The sequence below is a fragment of the Neoarius graeffei genome, chromosome 23 (assembly GCF_027579695.1).
Source record: "Neoarius graeffei isolate fNeoGra1 chromosome 23, fNeoGra1.pri, whole genome shotgun sequence".
Lineage (NCBI taxonomy): Eukaryota > Metazoa > Chordata > Actinopteri > Siluriformes > Ariidae > Neoarius > Neoarius graeffei.
The window spans coordinates 19,369,899-19,393,617 of record NC_083591.1 but is presented as its reverse complement, the minus strand read 5'-3'; the positions used below and the strand labels follow the sequence as shown (position 1 = coordinate 19,393,617).

The 23,719-nt window shown below is 42.0% G+C and overlaps 1 protein-coding gene across 1 annotated transcript; it reads right to left on the bottom strand.

Annotated features, from left to right (window-relative positions):
• Positions 1–1,087: 1,087 nt before the first annotated feature.
• srprb (SRP receptor subunit beta) lies at positions 1,088–23,490 on the bottom strand. The gene is made up of 7 exons (XM_060905899.1): positions 23,308–23,490; positions 22,846–22,940; positions 22,669–22,746; positions 22,487–22,569; positions 11,319–11,455; positions 3,788–3,842; positions 1,088–1,690 (listed from the first exon to the last, which is right to left on the bottom strand). The coding sequence occupies exons 1-7, from the start codon at positions 23,447–23,449 to the stop codon at positions 1,483–1,485; spliced, it is 798 nt and encodes a 265-aa protein (XP_060761882.1). The 5' UTR covers positions 23,450–23,490; the 3' UTR covers positions 1,088–1,482.
• Positions 23,491–23,719: the final 229 nt, after the last annotated feature.

Here is a 23,719-nt window from a genome sequence, read left to right as displayed (position 1 = left end):
GGCTTCTTGAGGCTAAACTTTAGTTAACCAGATTTGTTAACCGTGATGTCTGATGGATTTTTTCACCATGCAATTGCCTATTTCACCATTGCTTTTTCTCGATTAAATAGGTGATGATGGATATAAAGTTTTATCGTTCAATAGTATTTCTAACCGTCACTGTCATTATTTAAGTTTGTGTCTAGTTAGACAGGCACGCCTGAGGGGGTGAATTTGCTGAGCGCAGTTGACAACAGGTGGGGGTGGGGCCTCGGGTGTGTGTCTGCCCCGGGCCTTGGCAAGGGTTAACGCAGCCCAGTTTATGGTAGACCTTGTCATACATTTGTAATATACATTTGAATTACAGGTGCAAAAATTTTTTTTATAAAGCCTAATAAATTAGAAAGTTTGATTTCTTTTGAACACATACCTAGTTGCCTAAAGAGTACTATAACATAAGAAATAAGAAAATTTGAAAGATCTGGCGTGCTTTAATGTGGAGATATGGGGCGTCAAAGTTGCTCCAAATTTTATGATTTTCAGCAAGCCATAACTTGGCAAATATTGAACTTTATATTTTAGTATTTAAAGGTGTCTGGCATTGAAGAACAATCCTTGAAAATTTCATGTATCTTGCATGAATAGTTTAAAAGTAACAACTTATGGAAGTTAGGTCCGTTTTCCCATAGCACGCGTTTCAACAGTGAAATTGGGGCCATGCCCCTTTTTTAAAGCCCCTATCTCTCAGAAACTAATGAAGGTACAAGCCTAAAATTTTGTACACTATAGGGCACACAGACAATATTTCCAAAAAGTATGAAGCAAATCTGAGACGGTCAGTGGCAAGGCCTCTGGCGATTTCACATGGATTGACCCTTCTATCACAAGACTTACAGTAACATCATGAAGCTTGACTAAGCTAGTGTCTCTTGACAGTTGGGAGGGGATGATTTAAACTGAAGAGGAGCGATGAATCCTCACCTTTAACACTAACTGCGACGAACCATGATTAGTACTTCATATCAGCACAACTAAGAAAAGTACCATTTATATTGGAAAGAACAGGAGATAAGTAAGCTTGAGGAAATGAGTACACACCAGATTAAAACAATATGCAAAAAGTAACTTTACAGGTTTCAGCAGGAGCTTGAGCCTAAGGAGTTTCCATAATTACACACTCAGCATTCCAGATGTAAGGCACAAAGCAGATGGAGAAAACACACAGATGTTGAACACCGTAAACATCAGTTTATGGTGTTAAAATGTTCAGAATGGAGTGGGTTGTCCAAATAAATAAATTTGTGTAAATGCTTTGGGTACAAGTCCTCACAAAATTCACACAAAAACAGACTTTTCACATGATTCCAAGTCAGCTGATGTGTACAAATCTATAAACAAAAAAAACCAACCAAACAAAAAAAAAAACCTACTGATTTTCAAAGCTTTTGAATCCAAAATACATGATTTAAGCTTTGTGTATCTCTGGCCACCTGTTATGACTGTTCATAGCTTGGCCAAACTCTTCTCCAAAGCCTCGATATCACCATTTTCGTCCTTGTTGCTGTTGCGTGCGCTGCACTCCACAAACTCCACCTGCATGGACACCTGGGAGAACTCGAAGTCCTTGCCCTTCTTCCCCAGGTACAGCGTGGACTGAACCGAGCCGTCCTGAGATGTGAGCGCTGCCGAGCGAGTCACCCTCAAAGTGTTTCTGTGAAGACAGACACACAGGATTTAATTGGTACAAACTTGTGTCCATAAACAAGTGAGCAGCCGATTAGAAAGATCAGATTTTATTTTTTTTTTGCGAATTCTACAAGCAAGTTGAGGTGCACTCGACTGCAAGAACTAAATGGATGATGAATGCTTAGTCACTACTTTTATTATTCTTGTTTAAGAATCATGAAGTTGTTGGAATTGATTGTTCCAGGCGTCTAAAGCATACCTACCACCTTTTGGAAACCAAAAAAGCCAGGGTCCAGGGGCTGCAGGTCCCTGGTTGGGTCCAGGGCTATGCCCTGGTGGGGGCAACGGAAAATGCTTTTAAGCAATTTAAACCTGAAAATTGGGATCTACTGCACTGTTTTGCAGATAACTTTTGAAACATACATTAGCCATCTTGATTATCTCCCTCCTGCCACAACTCAAAATCATATTTATTTAAAAAAAAAGTAGTACCTTTTATTGCATACTTTCCAATTGACTGTGTATATAAATCTGTACTGATGCAATTTCAGTTTTGGTTTCCTCATAGTCCATCAGTGCCAGAATAAATTGTGCATTTTTTTTTTTAAATTGCTGCACCAATTTTTGACGATTCAGTACCCAGACACTGAAGAACATGTGTTTGTTCTACCACATTCATATTTCTTGACAAGTTTAGAGTCTGGAAACATTTTTCTGAAGAGAGGTCCCATGTGGTCCGACAAAGCAATTGGGAACCCATGCTCAATAATCGCTTCTGTAAATAACATTTCTGCATTGATAACATCCAATGTGTTAGGAGTGACCCAAAAAAAAAACCCACCTACTTAATTTGCTATTAGAATCAGAAGCATGGGCAAATGATGTGCTTTTTTGTACCCATGTGGTCTTTGATGTTGCCGATTCCTCCATGTCTGAAAAGTCTGGGTGGTGCAACATGTATGATTTTCCCCTTTTCATTTAGGAAGTATAACACCTGGATAACTGACTTCCTCTCAAAATGTCTGCAAGTTGCATTTTTGTTTGACCTTTTTGTTTAGAAATTAGGTCATTACCATCCATGACACGATCACATGCTTATATTGGAGCAAGCGACCAATGGTGCTGGCGCTGAATACCATTGTGCTAAAAATAGCCATAGCCGATTACGATTCCACGGTCATTTCCGCAACCCAGTATACATTGTACAAGGAGGAAAGATGGCAGCAGGGCCGAGTGTCAAAACAATGGCCAAGTTTTCAGGTACCCCTTTTCCACCAAATCAGTTCCAGGGCTGGTTCGGGGCCAGTGCTGGTTCACAACTCGTTCAACTTGCGAGCCAGCTGAGAACCAGTTTGCTTTTCCATAGCTTGCGGTGCTAAGGGAAGCCATGTCATTACGTCGCTGTATACGTCAGTTACGTCGCTACGTTTGCATAAACCTTGGCGCGAATATCGAAGCAAAAAACACGGAAGAAGCAGCAACAACAATAATAATGATAAATGACTAAGCGTTTGTACAGCTGCTGCTTCTCATCGCTTAAAAATGGCGATCTTTCGCTGTCTTATTGTTGTTGGTCTTAACAACTCCCCCCGATGTAAGCGGTTCTTTCCTCTGGCCCAGCAAAGAGTTGGTGCTAGCCTGGAACCGTTTTTTCTGGCCCAGAGCCAGTTCTTTGTTCAGTGGAAACAGAAAACCCGGTTCCAAACTAAGCACTGGCCCTGAACCAGCCCTGGAACTGCTTTGGTGAAAAAGGGGCAAGGTTTTTATTTCCAATGTTAATATCAAAATCAACAAAGGTTTTTTTTTTTATATTTCTACAAAAAAAAAAATTATGTAAAACTGTAAAAAATTCATGAAAGTCCATAGAGAGACTGAAAACCATAATTATTACAGGCAAACTGTAATAGTTGGCAGGTATGCTAAAGTATGAACATAGAGTTAGTATTAATCAGATATTAAACCAAAGAGGAGATTGCACAAACCGACTTAGTCCAAATTTTGTATCCATACCGTACTTTTATAAATACCAAATGCACGGGGTTTCAAAAATGCTGGACGCTAATAATAAACCTGAGATTGAAATGACAAAGCTAAAAGCACATTTGTAAAAGTGAACACTTACAGCTCTTTCTCTAGCTGCTGTTGAATCACTTTAGCTGATTTTGCCATGGTGATGTCTGGGAGGGGAAAAGGTGGGAAAAACAAGGAAAAAAAATAATTCAGTACAAAATCATATTCAAGCTAGTTTATAACTGCATTTTCAACATGCCCATGTTGCTCCACGGGATTTCAACAGAGTGCACCATGTGTTCTGGACAAAGCCTTGGGAAATCCAAGGATTTCCCAAACCTGTCTTTATAAGCACAGTTATACCACAGTGCTGTTAAATACTCAAATCTGATTGGTCAGAAAGGAAAGGCGTTCCTTTTGGATAACACATGCCTATTTTAATACAGTAATAAACAATTTAGGAGCACCTTATTTAACTAGCAAACAAAAAAATCGTATTTCATAGATCTGTTTTCTACAAGGAGCCATTTAAACATTTATGGAAGGAGTCTCCAGTGGTAGTGCTTTGTAACAGTTGGGTTTTGTAACTGAGGATTTGGCACTTTGATAATCTGCATGTTTTTTTTTTTTGTCTTATTAACATCGAGAGAGAAGAGACTGGTGAGAGAATGATTGTAGCTGCTGTAATGAAAAAACGTCACAATAGAACTACCTACCACTTTAAATGTAGCTATAAAGAGACTAAGTACAACTTATTCATTAATTAACTACACTGAGTGCAGAATTATTAGGCAAATGAGAATTTTGACCACAACATCCTTTTAATGCATGTTGTCCCACTCCAAGCTGTTTAGGCTTGAAAGCCTACTACCAATTAAGTATATCAGGTGCTGTGCATCTGTGTAATGAGAGGGGGTGTGGTCTAATGACATCAACACCCTACATCAGGTGTGCATAATTAGGCAACCTCTTTTCCTCTGGCAAAATGGGTCAGAAGAGAGATCTGACAGACTGTGAAAAGTCTAAAATTGTGAGATGTCTTGCAGACGGATGCAGCACTCTTGAAATTGTGAAGATGTTGAAACCTGATCACCGAACAATCAAGCATTTCATTGCAAATAGTCAACAGGGTCGAAAGAAGCGTGTGGGAAAAAAAAGGCGCAAAATGACCTGTGGAAAATCAAGCGTGAAGCTAACAAGCAGCCATTAGCATCCAGTTCTGCCATATTCCAGAGTTGCAACATCCCTGGAGTGTCAAAGAGTACAGGGTGTGCAATACTGAGGGACATGGCCAAGGTAAGGAAGGCTGAAAAACGACCACCACTGAGTAAGGCACACAAGATAAAACGTCAAGACTGGGCCAAGAAATATCTTAAGACTGATTTTTCTAAGGTGCTGTGGTCTGATGAGATGAGAGTGATTCTTGATGGGCCAGATGGATGGGCCTGTGGCTGGATCAGTAATGGCAGGGATGAGAATGAAAAAAAAAAAAAAGTCTGAAAAAACCAGGGCGTATGGCCCAGGAGGGCGGGGCCCATGGCCCAGGAGGGCGGGGCCCAGGGGCTAATGATTTTTGGCTATTTTTTTTTTTTTAACCCCAAAACCATTAATTTTAATCAGCAAAAAGTTGCAATGTATTTGGAAATAAATTCCCCTTCTTGGTGGACTACCAGGTGAAAATGATTAATATGGTACAAGAGACTTGTTTTTAATCAATTCACATTTGATGATTTCAAAAAAAAAAAAAATATCAATGCACCTTTTAATATAAACGAGCTCTACAGTATTATATTTCTGCATTTTTGCTATTCATGTCTTTGAATACTCTAGTCCTGCAAACCAGAAAAAAGTTCTGTCATAATTCTCTGAAGCTTTCTTCTGATATCATGGTAGCAGGAGGTCTTGCATATTAAGCAAGCAACATTCAACATCACTCATCACTTCCCTTTCAACTGTTGTGTGTACTAACTAGGTTTTATCTGGACAGGATGTTGTGTAATGTAATGCATATACCATATGGTCAATTTGAAGATCAAGACGGTGATTTTGAGTTAAAGAACAGGCATGTACAATGGGCATTACAAATTGGAAATGTATTTTTAAATCAAAAACTAAGTTCATCTTGGCCTAAAAAAATGTGGGCAGACGCTCCCACGCGGCACTAGCCTGGGCCTGCCCATCCTAAGCGTGACGCAACACGAGGGCCTGTTGCGAGCTTAGTCTGGCCAGGCAAGCTATCTACAGCATTTCCAAGCTCCCGAAAAATCGGGAACCAATCAACTTTGAGCATCTCCAACGGCCCTGGGTAGAGGCGTGTTCAAGGCAGTGACGTAGAGGAACTGCGACCGGAAGCCATAGATTGTTTACAGAATCTATGCCGGACGCGCTTCATTCACATCACGAACATGGAGCAGTGGCAAGCCTTTAACACCACGGTAGATGCTGTATTGAAAGCATTCAACAGGAAGTTCTCATTGAAAACGGAGCAAAGAGCAGCCCTGGAGGTATTTATTGAAAGGAAGGACGTTTTCGCCTTGCTCCTGACCGGCTTCGGTAAGAGTTTAATCTACCAGATAGCCCCGTCGCGTCGCATACGTCAGAGGAAAGAGTGATGTGATTGGTTTAAGCCTCATCACAGCCTTTTCTGGCTTCAACCAGTAGCAAACTGAGGCATTTCAGGGAGGCGGGTCAACCACACGCTTTGGGAAACAGTTGGGCTTAATATCTTGGCCAGACCAACAGCTCGTAGAGCTTTGCAGTCGCGTTAGCCAGACTAGCGCGGCACATCCCAGCAATTCCCCCCCATGAAATGAGCAATAAGTAGGAGAGTTATACACGGTATCATACCTAAAATTTTATCAGAAATATAGATATGATACTATGATTCTCCCCAACATGCTACATTAGACAAGCTAACCTCATTTATAAAAAGATACACACTTATGACGTGTATTTGATATATATATATATATATATATATATATATATATATATATATATATATATATGATGTATATTCATACATTGTTACTTTACGGAAATCTTCAATAAGTTTGGTCTTTTCATGACAGCCTGTTGTAGACCTAAATACAGAGGTGTCAAAAGTATTACCATTTATTACTCAAGTAGAAGTATAGATACTGTGGTTTAGAAATACTTTTCATGAAGTAAAAGTATCAACTGAAGCATTTTACTCCAGTAAAAAGTATACTGATTTCTAAACTACTTTAAAGTACAAAAGTAAAAGTAATGAAAGAGGAAAAAAAATGCTATTAAGGACAAAGGCGCAGCCTAGAAGTCCACATACAGTACATTCTCCTGACCCATTAAAATGTGTTTCATGGAGCACAAGTAATAATGACTTGTTGTCTGTAAGTGTTGTAATGGTGTAAAACTTCATACCTCAGAAGTTAATCAATACATTTTTATTGAAAATGTATATATTAAAAAAAAAAAAAAAAAATTGTAATGTCCAAAATATTGTATAACGCAATATTTTTGCAGTATGCTGGCAATCATTTTGTATCCAAAGTTGCATTACATTCACTGTCTAAACGGCAGTAATAATACAGTATTTGAATGCTATGAATGAATGAATACTACACTAACACTACTGTAAAATTGCAGTTTTTTTCTTTTTCATATGGGACGTGCAGTAGAGGCAGCAGGTTCCAGTTAAAATGCAAGAAAAACACTCATCCCTACTAGTTACTGGCTCACCGAGAGAAGTCAACAGAATGTTTGTGTTCCAGCAATGCGAGGCTGAACACAGGCGAGGAGAGAAAGGGTGGCCGCTGGAATGCCGACACACTACAAGCTAATATAACGTTTACTAAGCTAAGACCTGTCACTTTACTCACTAACACCCACCAAGATACCATAACTGTGTTTGTAAACTTAACCTGACTCAGAAAAGAGAATGCCGCATATGGTTCGGGGGGGGGGGGGGGGAGGGATTCCACTCCTGACAAACGAAAGGGAGCTCACAATTTACTAACGGTGTTGAAGTCAGGGCTCTGATTGCTGTGTGCTTGGAGCGCCCTGAGTGGCAGTTTATTAGGTGGACAAAGTAATATAAGTAATATAAAGGTTGGCGCAATGAAATGCAAGTAACGAGACTATTATAAACGTAACGAAGTAAAAGTAAATGCTTGAAAATGTAACGAGTAGAGATAAAAATTAGGTTGAAAAATTACTCCAGTAAAGTAGAAAGTACCAAAATTTCTACTTAAGTAAAGTAACAAAAGTATTTGTACTTCGTTACTTGACACCTGTGCCTAAATATAATGCACATGAAACGACACTCCTCACCTCAACATGTCCTTTACAATCATTTAAGCCACCATGGGCAATGCTGAAATCACTGCTGCAAACAGTACATCGCGCAAAACTGTCATTATTTTCTACTCTTATTTAGACCGGGAGATTCTTTTGTGTAATCTGAGCTGAAGTGGGTTTTGTAGTTTCGTTTTTTGGGGCATGCGCTCTCTCTCTCCGCTATGCCGGTCCTGTAGGCCGCACTGACTCAACTGAAAACTTCGGTCCTCGAGAAAAGGGATAAAAGCCCGCCCACACTGAAAGCTGATTGGCTTATTTTGCTGAGTAACCCAATCAGGATGCTCTTTGTCTGGCATGTGCTACATGAACAGGCACACAGGCAGTGTTGCCACATTGGGTGGTTTTAAGTGCATTTTGGCGGGTTTTGAACATATTTTGGGATGGAAAACGTCAGCAATATCTGGCAACACTGCACACAGTCTCCCTCGCGCGCGCACATTCTAAGATGCGTGATGCAGACCTTAATGTTGCGCGCGCACGCTCTTGCTCGCGTCTATCAATATGCAGGAGACTCCCGGAAGTTCTGGGAGACTTGGGATGTCTGCGTTATAAGGTGACCACAGATCGTTAATCATAACCCCCCCGAAAATTTCTCAACGGATTTACATCGATCTCAAAAATGATCATTTTGGTCTGAAAAAGTTGGAAATCCGCCGATCGGCAGAAAATTCTCATCCCTGTAATGGGCACAGAGCTCCACTCCGACGCCAGCAAGGTGGAAGTGGAATACTGCTATGGGCTGGTATCATCAAAGACGAGCTTGTTGGACCTTTTCGAGTTGAGGATGGACTCAAACTCAACTCCCAGTTCCTGGAAGAAACCTTCTTCAAGCAGTGGTATAGGAAAAAGTCAGCATCTTTCAAGAACATGATGATTTTCATGCAGGATAAATGCTCCATCTCATGCGTCCAAATACTCCACTGTGTGGCTAGCCAGTAAAGGTCTGAAAGGTGAACAAATAATGACATGGCCCCCTTGTTCACCTGACCTAAACCCCATAGAGAACCTGTGGTCCATTATAAAACGTGAGGTCTACAAAGAGGGAAAACAGTACACCTCTCTGAACAGCGTCTGGGAGGCCGTGGTTGCTGCTGCACACAATGTTGGTCGTGAACAGATAAAGAAATTGACAGAATCTATGGATGGAAGGCTTTTGAGTGTCCTCATGAAGAAGGGTGGCTATATTGGTCACTGATTTGTTTTTGTTTTGTGTTTGTCATATGTTTATTTGCAAATCTGGAGTTGTCATATCAGTGTACCTGGTACCATATAAGTGAAAATGGTTACATATTTGGTTTTTATTAAGTTGCCTAATAATTCTGCACAGTGAAAGTTACCTGAACACATACATATTCTCCTAAAATGGCCAAAACTAAAAACGCCCCACTCTAACTTCCATACATATTCAGCTTTGATATTTATGAGTCTTTTTGGTTGATTGAGAACATAGTTGTTGTTCAATAATAAAACTAATCCTCAAAAATACAACTTGCCTAATAATTCTGCACTCAGTGTAGAAGGGCACTCAATAGAATGAATACCGCCACCAAGCCACATAACATCAGAAATCACTTGAACCTCGGATAATACTAAAGCTGTACACCAAATTCCATCCAAATCCGTTCACTACTTTGAGTTATGTTGGAAACAGACAAAAATAAATAAAATAATCTTGGATCCACATATCCGGATTTGCATCAAAACTTAATCAATTGTTCCTTGGCCCATGATCACCTTTCCTCCAAATCTGTTCATTACTTTGAGTTACATTGGAAACAAAGAGGCAAAAACAACCTCCAACAAAGTTAGTGGAGGTAATGAATATGGTTAGTTCTATCAAATTGCTGTTGTATAATAGGAATAAAAACACTGTGATATCCTTTTATAAGAAATTACCTCATCTGACTGCATCACCATCATTGATTATTTTCCTCAAAGTGCGTTCTGAATTGTTTTATTCCTTATATAAATTATATTTAATGCAGAAGGTTTAGAGTTAGAGTAACCCCCCCAAAGTGTGCCCAGGTGCTTGCTTTATCACTAACCAAAATAAATAGATATGCATTTAAGAAAAAAAAAATGTAATGCCTTATTGTAATGCTTTAAAATGAAGATACAGCATTAGTAACAAACCAAACTGAAAACAGGGGGAGAAATAATATAAATTATTTTATCATCAAGCACAAAACTAATGATAAATCGCGGCGACTGGATCCCAGAAAAGGCAGCCTTGCCCCAAGGCTAATCTCGCATGACGTCATATGTAGAACCCTGGTTATCTGGGTCATTTCAGTTCATCTGACTATGCTTGTTTACCCGCTGAAATTGGATATTGTTGGTGGTGGAATCTTAAAAATAACAATGGGAAAGTGCTGCGTTGTATTTGGATGTTCAAATTCATATACAGCAGGACATTCAGTTCACAAATTTCAGGGGGGGGGGGGGGGGGGGGGAACACACCACACAAATCTAAAGCAACAGTGGGTGAGATTTGTGCAAACGAAGTGGGCAGATTTCATGTTGCCTACTAATAATAAATCGGATTCATCAAGTGTTCACCACCAGAGCGGCCACATGGGAATTATTGGAGCAAAAAAAAAAAAACCCATTTATTTAATAAATGGCATTTGGACAGTTCATCGATTCCCCATCTTCCCCCACGATTATTTACACACTCGCAACATCTGATCTCATATCTGATGTACTTTAACAGGAAGAAAAATGCATGCGTGCAATCATTAATTATTAACTGAAATGTGTTAAAAGTCCTCAGATTGCAATATTGCAAAACTCAATTTGTTTTTTTGTTCAGGAAAACATGATGAAAGGTAGCCACCACGTTCTGCACATCTCTATCCATCTCGCACATGCTACAGAGGAAGACTATCGTGAACTGAGTGAACTGGCAGTTTCTCATCTTGGGGGCTCAAAAAGATAACCGTTTACTCCAGAATATTCTCGATCCAACATATAAGAATCCCAATCACTATCAGAATTCCCTCCAAAATGTGATTCCATATCGAGACTGGTCTAACCACTACTGCACACAGGAACGAAATTGATACCTGGATTGTTACACATGGCATATGACACACCCCTTTCCAGTTCAGTCTCGGCAGATTCTGTGATCAGCTAATCTTATTGATTTCCCATCAATTTATGGCCTTTTGGATCAGCTATGGTTCGAAAACACATGGTCAATCAATATGATTGTTGCTTTGTACAAGGAAAAAAGTGGGGTTTAGAGACATTACATACACTTTACAAAAGACGAGAAAGCCATTTTCCATGAGTGGACAGAGTACCTTGTTTGTTGCAGGCTATCAGCATGGTCGGAGCGTTCTTCATCAGCACGCTGTCCGTCAGGACAGAGTAGAGAAACTCTGCCACGTCTTTTACCTCCTTCTGGAAGGTGGCGCTATCCACCACAAACACGATCGCTCTGCAATCACAAGGACACCCAGTCAACTTCAAATTACTACCGTTACATATTAACAGTGATAACCATTTCAACCCATTACAATTTACAATACAATGGTATCAAAAGATAACGTATTACTGCATGAAAACGTTTTAACTGTTTAAAAAAAAATTATAATAAATCAGCAGGCGTCACATTCAGGGAGGCAAACAGCTGCCTGAAACAGCAATTAAAACTCACTTCCCTCTATTACTGCCCTTCTCCAAGAACATGAGCAATGTGTCTCTTGCTAGTACACTGGGTTTTGACCAAAAGTTTGTTCACACCTGATCACACCCATTTCAGATGCAGTTCCCTTTTTCCGTTTTAATAATCTCCACTGGGAGCCTTTTGAGAAGGCTTTCCACTAGATTCTGGAGCGTGACTGTGAGGATCATGGCTATGTGTTCAGCCACAAGAGCATTAGTGAGATCGGGCACTGATGTTGAGTGAGGGGGTGTACTCAGTGTCCCAGCTCATGCCAAAGGTGTTCACTGGGGTTGAGGTCAGGGCTCTGTGCAGGACACTTGAGTTCTTCCAATCCATCCTTGGCACACCATGTCTTCACAGAGCTTGCTTTGTTCGGAGGGGCATTGTCATGTTGGAACAGGTTTGGGCCTCTTGGTTCCAGTGAAGGAAAATGTTCAATTCTACAGTGTACAAAGACAACCATCCCATCCATTATACAGAACCACTTATCCTGTGCAGGGTCACGGGCAAACTGGAGCCTATCCCAGCTGACTATGGGCGAGAGGCGGGGTACATCCTGGACAAGTCGCCAGATCATCGCAGAGCTGGCACATAGAGACAAACAACCATTCACACTCACATTCACACCTACAGTCAGTTTAGAGTCACCAATTAACCAATTAAGTCTTTGGACTGTGGGGGAAACTGAAGCACCTGGAGGAAACCCACACAGACACGGGGAGAACATGCAAACTCCACACAGAAAGGCCCCCGGACTTGAACCCAGAACCTTCTTGCTGTAAGGCAACAGTGCCAACCTACACCACCCCCATACAACCACGTGCCTCCAATTTAGTGGAAATTTATGGGTGGTATGATGGTCAGGTGTCCACAAACTTTTGGCCATATAGTATCCCTGGAGTTCCTAGCAACTCAGAGTTACAGTATTAAAAGATACATTGCACAGCCAAGAAGTGCATTTTATTTAATGAGTAAGATTTTTTTTTTCTCATTTGAAGTTGAACAGGGGGTCACTACCTGTCCAGTGGGTCACTACCTGTCCAGTGGGTCACTGAATAAAAACCCTAACAGACTTATAATAATCAATCACTTCTTCGATTGTCCTGCTCCTGCAGCCCCCTCCTCCTGCAGCAGTTGTCACCTCGTCACCATCACCGGCAGATCAGCCCTCACCCCCACCATCAGAGCCATCAACACCTCCTGCAGACGGAATACACATCATCTCCCCCAGTCCCCCCCATCTTCACTGCAGACCAAGTCAGGAGAGAGCTGAGGAGACTCCACCCCAGGAAGGCAGCAAGCCCAGACAAGGTATGTCCCAGGATGCTGAAGGCCTGCGCTGCCCATCCAGCCCCTTCTACTGAGAGATAAGCTGCAGGAGATGGAGGTGGACACATCTGATCTCCTGGATCACAGACTATCTCACCGGGAGACCACAACATGTCAGGGACGGCATTTCTGACACAGTGATAAGCAGCACGGGAGCACCACAGGGGACTGTGCTCTCTCCAGTTCTGTTCATTCTCTACACATCAGACTTCAAATACAACTCGGAGTCTTGCCACATGCAGAAGTTCTCAGACGATACTGTGATTGTGGGATGTGTTCATGATGGACAGGAGGAGGAGGAGGAGTACAGGAGCCTGATACAGGACTTTGGTGTTGTGCTGTAAATCCAACCACCTGCAGCTGAACACTGCCAAAACAAAAGAAATGCTTGTGGACTTTAGAAGATCCAGGTCAACTCTGCAGCTGATCTCTATTGAGGGGGGGGTGATGTGGAGATGGTCAGGACCTACAAATATCTGGGTGTACATCTGGACAACAAGCTGGACTGGACAGTGAACACTTCCTCTACAGCAGAGGTCACCAACCCGTCTATCGCGATCGACTGGTCGATCTCGGAGGCTTTCCCAGTCAATCTTGGGGGATGAGGAAAGAAATTGGAAGATTATACAGAAATACACTGCAGTATATCTGATTGGCGTTCATATTACATGTCTTCCGATAGGCCCACTACAGCTTTCCCCCCCGTGTCACAGGGTTGTTTTTTTTTTAAACTCCTGCTGCTTATGTCTTACGTCTCTGAGCGTCGTCACCATGGTGATAGCCTCGCAATACAGTTGCAAGTATGTCAGGTCCGCCACCACCAAAGAAGCCGAAAACATGATTTTCATCAAGAATGGGAGGAGGAATTCCTTTTTACGTTGGTGAAAGAAAAGCGTGGGTGTTTGTTTGTTGTGCCATCAGGCACAGGCGCTGTCAAAAAGAGGGGGAATTTGGAGCGGCACCACAACACCAACCACCCAAAATTCAAGGACAGCTTCCCACCAAAGAGCGCGATTCAAGCTAGCAAGGATCAGGAGCTAAAAGCGCCGCTGAAGGCTCAGCAGTCCTTTTCACCAAGCCTACTTCGCAAAACAAGGCAGCAACTGAGGCATCATTTCGTGTCAGCCACCTTTTGGCGAAACACAAGAAGCCTTTTACAGACGGTGATTTGTTTAAAGAAGCGATGGCTATTACAGCAGAGACTGTTTGCAGCAATTTCAAAAACAAAGAGGAAATCAACATCGCTTTCCGTGCTGTGCTGCTTGGTCCTGCAACAGTGACACGAAAGCTCGAGTTAATGTCAGAAGACGTCAATCAACAGGTGTTGAAAGACTTGTCGCGTTGTGAATATTTTTCACTGCAGTTGGATGAAAATCGTTGGATGTAATGGACACAGCTCAGCTAGCTGTGTTTGTCAGGATGGTCTTTGAGGATTTTACAACAAAGGAGGACATCCTCACTCTTCTCCATTTGAAAGAAAGAATGAGAGGTGAGGATATTTATGACGTGTTTAAAAGCTATGTCCGAGAAAATAACATCCCCATTCATAAACTCGTGGCAATCACTACTGATGGGGCCCCAGCGATGTGCGGTGTGCGAGCTGGTTTTATTGCACTGTGCCGTAAAGATCCAGATTTTCCCGACTTCAAGAATTATCACTGTGTGATTCATCAACAGGCATTGACTGGGAAAGTTGTGGACTTTTCACATGTAATGGCACTGGTTGTAAAAGTGGTGAACTCGATTCGGTCAAAAGCCCTTCAACATCGCTTATTCAAGGCGTTACTGGATGAGCTCGAGTCTGTGTGCGGAGACCTGATTCTCCATGCTGATGTACGATGGCTGAGTCACGGCAAAGTGCTGCAGCGATTTGTTGACTTGCTGCCAGAGATCAAGATGTTTCTGTCGACAAGGAATGATCTTCACGAGGAACTCTCCGATGACGCATGGCTACTGGACCTGGGGTTTCTAACAGACTTGACAGCAAAACTGAACTCACTCAACAATGAAGTACAGGGGAAAGACAAACAGCTCCTCCACATGATGAGCTCAGTGAAAGCTTTCAAGGCCAAACTCTGCGTCTGGACCGCACAGCTAAAGAAGGGGTTGCTGATGCACTTTACCAACCTGGAGAAAATGTCACAGTCCATCAAAGACAATTTCGAGTTTCACCCCAAGCGGTACTGTGTGCACCTGGACAAACTTGCAGCGGAGTTCACTCGACGTTTTGGTGAGTTAGACGTCATTGACGATATCGCTACATTTGTCTCAAACCCATTCATGCCTGTTGATACAGATGAGGTAGCAGCCAAATTCCAGGCAGCATTTTGTCACTCAAGTTACAATTTGTGATATCATCACTGTTGTGTTGTAATTTCAGTTGACAATTTCCATTTTATGTTGCTGTGAAATTAATTAATTTAGTGTTACAATACAAACAAGACAGTGCAACTGATGTTAACAGTTCAGCTCTCTCATTACAATATTATTAGTTGATATTAATAATAATCTGAGTCATTGGTGGTTCATTCATTCTGCTCACTACAGATATAGGCCTATATGTTTTTTGTGTATGGACCCTTTTCAGTCACGTGACCTTCGTAAACGCGACCGCCATTTTGGACATGTAGTGGACTTCGGCTCAAATCGGTTTGAATGCGAGGAAGGCGACAAACATAAAAGAAAAAGGAGCGAGATGCAGAAAACTGTATTTACTAGTTTACTGTAATTATGATCTGGCAGCTATTTACACCGGATCCAGTGTAAATAGCTGCCGGAGCCAACGTCTGGCCGGGCCGCGGAGCGCGCGCGCGCTGGCTCCGGGGCCGCCGGCTCCGGCCGGGCCGCGAGCAAGCGCGCTCCGGAACCTCGGACGTTGGCTCCAGCGGCCATTTACACTGGATCCGGTATAAATAGCTGCCAGATCATAATTACAGTAAACTAGAATGGAATGTTAACAGCAATGTAATGCCTTTTCTGGCTAATTTTATTCGTCTTACCTCCAACAAAGTGGTCACTACACAAGCGTTGGTATGCCGCTATCCATCTTCTCCGTCGGTCAGCATCTACCGGGATCTGATAAAATGATAACCCTTGCCTTGTTTGTTGATGGTTACTACATCCAGGTGCACAACAACATAGTGGCATGATGGAAGTCTTGCTGAAAATAAACACTTTCTTTGCTGCCATTCCTCAATGCTGGCTGTGGTAAACTACTGGTAGTACATGTCCAAAATGGCGGCCGCGTTTGTCGTGACGTCACGTGAAAAGGGTCCATAGTTAATTTCCATTGTATGTTGTACTGAAATTAAGTAATTTAGTCAGCTCTCACAAGAAATTAAGAAGCTGGACCAGGGTCTTAAATCTTATTCAGTTAAAATTAGGCTAAATAAAAAGCCTCAATTTGAAACAGTCTAGTCTGGATTTCTTTTTCTGTCAACGCTTCAAGGGGTAGATCTTGCTTGCCATCTAGACAGAGGTTAGGGATCTCGGGCATAAAAAGGTTGGTGACCACTGCTCTACAGGAAGGGTAAGAGCAGACTCTACTTCCTGTGGAAGCTCGGGTCCTTCAGGATCTGCCGAAAACTGCTGCTGATGTTAGATTAGATTGAACTTTATTGATCCCTTTGGGCAGGTTCCCTCAGGGAAATTAAGATTCCAGCAGCATCATTACAGGATAAATAGAAAATAGAGAAAACTTCTAGATAAATTTACATACGAGTGATTCCACGCTTATGGGTACTGAAATGGGGACATGAACTTATTCACCTAAAACCATTTCTTTTTTTACCATCAGGTCACAAAACATGTAATCTTTAATGAATGATATGTTAAAAGATAACTTTAATTTTCTGAGATGTAATAAAAACATTTATATGCCAAAGTCAAGCCTATGAGTTCCAAAATGATGTCTGTTACATTACTTCTGTTACGATTGTCCATCTCGTGTCTGTTACAAATTAATTACAATCTAGCTATATACCATATTAATCTTATTGAAAGAATGTGTATGTTTATTCTACTACACGTTTATTAATTATATTTGCTAAAACATCACCTTCCTATGTTTCAAAAAGTAATTCTACATTGTTAAAATTGAGAATATATATGTCCACAACACTTCTGTTACGTTCTGACTTTGGCATATAAATATGTTTTTATTACATCTCAGAAAATTAAAGTTATCTTTTAACACATCATTCATTAAAGATTACATGTTTTGTGACCTGATGGTAAAAAAAAGAAATGGTTTTAGGTGAATTTTTAAAAATAAAGTTCATGTCCCCATTTCAGTACCCATAAGCATGGAATCACTCATATACAAATATAAAAAGAATAAGATATGGGGAAGAGAGGAAGGGGGCCAGCAGGAGAGATATTGCACTTTATATTGCACACATTGTCCAGTATTGCTTATTGTTAGGCTAGGCTACTGCTCCTTCCTGTCCTGTCCTCCTGTTACCCCCCCCCCCCAAGAGGAGTTGTACAGTCTGATGGCATGAGGGACAAAGGAGTTTTTAAATCTCTTCATCCTGCACTTGGGAAGGAGCATTCTGTCACTGAACAGGCTCCTCTGGTTGCTGATGATGGTGTGCAGAGGGTGACTAGCATCGTCCATGATGTTCAATAGTCCTCTTCTCTGCCACCGTCACCAGAGTGTCCAGCTTCATGCCGACCACAGAGCCGACCCGCCTGATCAGTTTGTCCAGCCTGGACATGTCCTTCTTGGATGTGCTGCCCCCCCAGCACACCACGGTGTAAAACAGGACACTGGCGACCACAGACTGATAGAACATCCACAGGCGTTTCCTACAGATGTTAAAGGACCACAGCCTCCTAAGGAAGTATACCCTGCTCTGTCCCTTCCTGTATAAGTGATTGGTGTTGCAAGTCCAGTCCAGCTTGCTGTCCAGCCACAGCCCGAGGTACTTGTAGGAATTCACAGCCTCCACCTCGACTCCCTCGATCAGAACTAGTTGTGACCTTGGTCTGGACCTCCCAAAGTCAATGACCAGCTCCTTGGTCTTTGAGGTGTTGAGCTGCAGATGGTTCCTGTTGCACCAAACACCAGGCTCCTATACTCCTCCTCTCTGTCGTCACTGATACACTGACTGTTCTACCAGTCTGTGGTAGCCAGTGTCCTCTTCTGTGCTGTAGTGTGTTGGGGAGGCAGCATTAAGAAGAGAGATGCTGGACGGCTCGACAGGCTGGTGAGGAAAGCTGGCTCTGTGCTGGAGTCCCTTACATCAGTGGCAGAGCAAAGGGCCCTGAGCAAACTGCTCTTAATCATGGACAACGTTCACCGCCCTCTGCACAGCGCCATGATCAGGCAGAGGACTTCATTCAGTGAAGGAACTCATCAGGCAGAGGAGTTCATCCAGTGGCAGACTGCACCACGGATAGATTCAGGAAGTCTTTTGTCCCTCAGGCCATTAGACTGTTCAACTCCTCCCGGCTCAGCAAAAATAAGACTCTGTGACTCTGCTGTACTCAGGACTAGTTACACTGCTCTTTTCATGTCCATTGCACTTCTCTGCTGCTTACATAGATGGATATATACATATTTGTAGATAAGCTGGTATGTTGTACTTTACCTTATTATATACTTTACCTACTTCACACACACACACACACACACACACACACACACACACTATCATCTCATTATCTCTAGCCGCTTTATCCTGTTCTACAGGGTCGCAGGCAAGCTGGAGCTTATCCTAGCTGACTACGGGCAAAAGGTGGGGGTACACCCTGGACTAGTCGCCAGGTCATCACAGGGCTGATACAGACAACCATTCACACTCACACCTACAGTCAATTTAGAGTCGCCAGTTAACCTAACCTGCATGTCTTTGGACTGTGGGGGAAACCGGAGCACCAGGAGGAAACCCACGCAGAGAACATGCAAACTCCGCACAGAAAGGCCCTCGCCGGCCACGGGGCTCAAACCCAGACCTTCTTGCTGTGAGGCGACAGCACTAACCACTACACCACCTTGCCGCCTTACTATCACACGTATATGTAATGATATATACTTTAACTATGCCGATCATGTAACATACTATGCTTTTTATCTACCATATACCACTAAAAACACACTGCACATGTATGTAACTGTCCACAAAGTATTTGCACTGTTCATTACACACTTATTTGCACTGTGACTGGTTACTGCCAACTGCACTACCTCCCACACAGAACTGTACATTTTATTACTTGCTCTTATTGGTAATGTTTTATTTCTTTTAGTATTTTGTATTTTAGTTTTTTTACACGTATAATGCTATTTAGTTTTTGTACTGATCTTGTGCAATGCAGAAATGTTACTGGATACCTTGAATTTCCCTCTGGGATTAATAAAAGTATCTATCTATCTAATAATGCTCTACGTTGTACTCTCTGACAACATTTTAGCTCAATAGTATTCTTAGACCGTGTTCTTTATACTAGCATGAGGAGGTTATTGAAGATCACAAACACACATCTGGTCTGGATAAGAGAGTCAAATGTATCAAATGCTGTAAATCTAAAATGAACACAGGGATGCTACAGAGTCCATAGACATGACTTAAGCTCTTTAAGGTAAACCCTCACAAGGTCTACAAACCTGGAATAGGTTCATCTCTACCCACTCTGGGCAGCTTATTCAGTCATCAGCTCATTCGACCAAAGAGCAAGACGGAGTGCTTCAGACACTCATTTGTGCCCACTGCCATCATGCTGAAACACACACTTGCTTCTGTTCTGGACTCATGTCCATGGCACCCAGTGCACATATAGATATATTCTGTCTTTTTTTTTTTGTCTGTTGCCATAACACTATCTCCCCCCCCCCCCGCACTCTCTCAGGGCTCAAAATTCTTTTTTTTTTTTTTCCACCAGCCAGCCAGACTAGTTACCTTCCAAAGTAACTAGCCAAAATTTGTTCATGTATGAATTTTACCTCTGTCAAAAATAACAAAAAAGAGAGTAGTTACCATTGTTCATGACTAATGTGCATTTATTTCAAAACCCGAGTATTTTGATACTGTTGTTAAATACATAAACGAGAACAACACAGAGCACCATAATATATCATCAACAAATAATAATATATTGGAAAACTTGGCAACTTGGTGTATGAGTATTGAATGCAAATATACTTACTGCCATGACTATAGCACCCAAAATATGTCCAACATGCTTTCTGTATTTAACCATTTATGAGAGAGAAAGCATTAGGAGCTTCATATTGACTAGGAATCAACTTGAAAAAAAATTAATTATTCCATAAAAATCATATCACAGCCAAGTCCTACCCTGCTCCCACGTTTGCTTATAAGGCTTTTGTCGTTCCTCCTCTTCAGACCGAGGTCGCTTTGTCCCCATCTCTGGCGGTTTCTGTACACCCTTCAGAAAATTCCACATCGCAACGTAGCTTTGGCAGATGTAGATGTAAACAACAGCAAAAACGTGTTTAAGTGGGCGATAATGTAGCCACATCTATTGAATTTGAGAACGTGATGTGACAGCGGGGGCGTGGCCAAGCGGCGGTCTGTGAATGGAGGGCGGAGTCAGGGAAGGTAAGTGGTGGAATCATTGCACCTGATGGGGATTAACCTGTGTTTGTGCATCTTCCCCAGTGACCACACCCTTTAAAAGGAGAGGAGAGCAGAGAAAGGGAGCTCTCTCTCCCCAACCAGAATACGTGTGTACGCGCGCGGCTGGGAAGTGATAAAAGGCTGAAAAGCAAGCAATAAATAGTTCATTGAGAACTCAGTTCTGGCCTACTGTGCTTCTGTGCTCCACCCACCTGGTCCAATACTACACGTAATTACCGCAATATTCAACGAGATGCGTTATATGCATGCACAGTAGTGAAAAAACCGACAGCCTGACTCGTACACGATATGATTCGGAATTCTTCGGTATTTTCCATCCTGCCGATAAACACATCAATTAACACAGACACGGCACGCGCTTAATATGTGGCGGCTTTAGTTGACGGTGTCTCTGAATCTTCGCTTCATGTATATTTTTTATTTTCAACTAGTCTGCCGGACTGGCTAGTGATAGGAATTACCCGCCAAATGAAAAATTAAGTCGCCTCAGGCGACCGGACCACCTCGAATTTCAAGCCCTGTATCTGCACTATTATCATGCACCGTATCACATGTTGCACTATTAGTCTTACAGCTCCACCAAACCTACAGCTACCTCACTTCACCGCATCAGTTTATACAGCTCTACACCATAAGTGGACGTAGTGCCACTCACTACCAATTCTTGTTTTGTGAGCAATTGTCCTTATATTCTGTATTATATTTATTGCATTCAATCTTTTATTTTTCTACTTAACCTACATTTATCTATATTTTACTCTGTAGTTGAGCTGCTGCAAGACCTGAATTTCCCCTCATGGGGATCAATAAAGGAATAATATCTTTCCAGCAATGCGAATTAGGTGCTCATGCTGATCCAGAGTTGTTTCAAATTGCAAACTTTCTAAAACTAGTTTGCTTTTCCACGGGTGAGAGAGCCACCAGAGAGCCATGTTGTTACGTCACGGGATATGTCTCTGCTTTCCCTGCAACACCAGTCCCAAACACCACAACAACAGCAAACTAAACACTACACTGGCTTTGGTTGGTTTTTATTTTTCTTAGGTTGGTTAGTTGGTCTTATTGCTCACAATCACATTAATCCTGCCCCCAGCCCCTAACACAAGCAGCTCTTGGTTCTAGACCAGTAAAATGTTAGTGCCACTCTGGAGCCAGTTTTTGGTTCTAGACCAATCAAGTGTTGGTGCCATTCTGGAACCATTTTTCCTGGCCGAGAGCCTGTTCTTTAGTTGTCAAAACATGGAGAATTGCTTGAATTTTATTTTATTTTTTTTAGCTTTAATAAAATTATAATTATGGCCTGTAGGTTAGAGAAGCAGCTCAAAAAGGGTCTCCGGTTCGATTCCTGGACCCAGCAGGAAAAACATGAGGGGTGTTGAGTGAATGAATAGCACTTTCCCCTCCCTGTGTATCATGGCTGAAGTGCCCTTGAGCAAGGCACCTAACTGCTTCCCAGGCACTGTAACATAGCTGCCCACTGCTCTGGGTATAAGTATGTGCTCATTGCTTGTGTGTTCACTGCTTCAGACAGGTTAAATACAGAACAGGAATTTCGCTATGCTTGAGTGCACTTGTGACAAATACAGGCTTCTTCTTTTAAGTCATTAATTTAGCTTTGCCATAAGAACTCTACATACATTATGGCTGGGAAACCACTACAGCTTGCACCAATGACAGTGGCCCCATTGTACCTAATCTGCCCGTCTCTGAACTGTGGGGAAAGCCAAAACACCTAGAGGAAACCCACAAAGACACGGTGAGAACATGCAAACGCTACACAGAAAGGCCCCCTGTTAGCCGTTTGGTTCAAACCTGGAACCAGCCCTCAAGCTGCCTTAGTGGAAACACGGTACTTGAGAAGTAGTTCTACCTGGCAGAATCCTTGAACTTCTCCATAAACTGAGCTCTGAGATTGTCATGACCAGGAATGTCCACAAGAGTCCAGCTGGTAGCCTGTGGACAAGAAACAGCACTGAAATCATGCACTCAACTCAGAACATCAAATAAATCCGCTTTTATCATCAGGAGGGGTTGGGCTGTTTTTTTTTTTACCTTCTCTTTTTTTGCTTTGTAAGTCGCTTTACACTCGGTGATGGAGGTCACAGTTTGAATAAATCTCCCTGTCAGCAGCTGAAGAGACAAAAAAAAAAACGGTTAAAACTTCTACAAAACGTGACGGAGGTTTTCCTGAAACAAAATGCACTAAAAGGAGAAATCTTTCTTCCTCACCCGGCTGAAGAGGAGAGTTTTTCCAGCGTCACATAAACCAACTAGTAACACTGCTTTTCTTGTCTTCTTGGTGCCCAAGAAAAATCTCAAAAACACTGCAGTGTAGACGACATGACAACTTATTTAGTGCCAAAAGCGTAGAATGTGGTTTTCCGCTCAAACAAGCCCAAAGCTCAATACTGTCACAAAAATGTTAGCTAAATATTTCCTCTCAGATACCCAGCTAGTTCCGCCCCCCATCCGTATTCCGACAAATCCCACCTTCTATACTGTGATTGGATGGTACTTTTATTCTGCATCAATCACCAACCTGTTCATGATCCACTAGCCAAACAATGCAAGCCCGCATAACGTACCAGCCAATAATCATCTCGAAGGCGGGATTTGTCAGAAAACGATTGGGACCTGCACTTCCAGTCAACGTTGCTATGAGGCCCAAACATTCTCGTTAATTTAGCTTACCAATTGTTATAATAACAACAGCTAATGCGACGATAATCCCAATTAAAAATGAAGGGTCTTGCTCTGTTATTTCCTTAATGATTGCGTCGAAAAATGGCTCCGACGAAAAGTCTTCCAAATCCAAATGAATTTTATCCTCCATTGCGCTGCTACTGGTCCAGAGGAGCTTCTCACACGTGGACTTAAATCTTGCGCATGCGCAGAGGGCAGCCCTATAGCTAAATCTTGTACTGTACTGTACATTTGTACATATTGTAATCATACTGTAAACAGTATTAAAGTAAAAATTTATGTATGTGTTCATGTGATTTGATAAAATGATTTAGTATTTCATAGTATAGAGTACTGTGCAAAAGTCTTAGGCACATGTAAAGAAATGATGTAGACCAAAAATGGCTTAAAAACAATGAAA

Bases quoted from the DNA above. Each gene is read 5' to 3' on its own strand.
- srprb (XM_060905899.1), bottom strand. From the start codon at position 23,449: ATGGAGGATAAAATTCATTTGGATTTGGAAGACTTTTCGTCGGAGCCA. The intron at 22,570-22,668 runs GTAAAAAAAAAA...TCTTGTCCACAG, and splicing joins ACAAAGCAAAAAAAGAGAAG to GCTACCAGCTGGACTCTTGT. The intron at 1,691-3,787 runs GTAAGTGTTCAC...CTGTCTTCACAG, and splicing joins CAGCAGCTAGAGAAAGAGCT to AAACACTTTGAGGGTGACTC.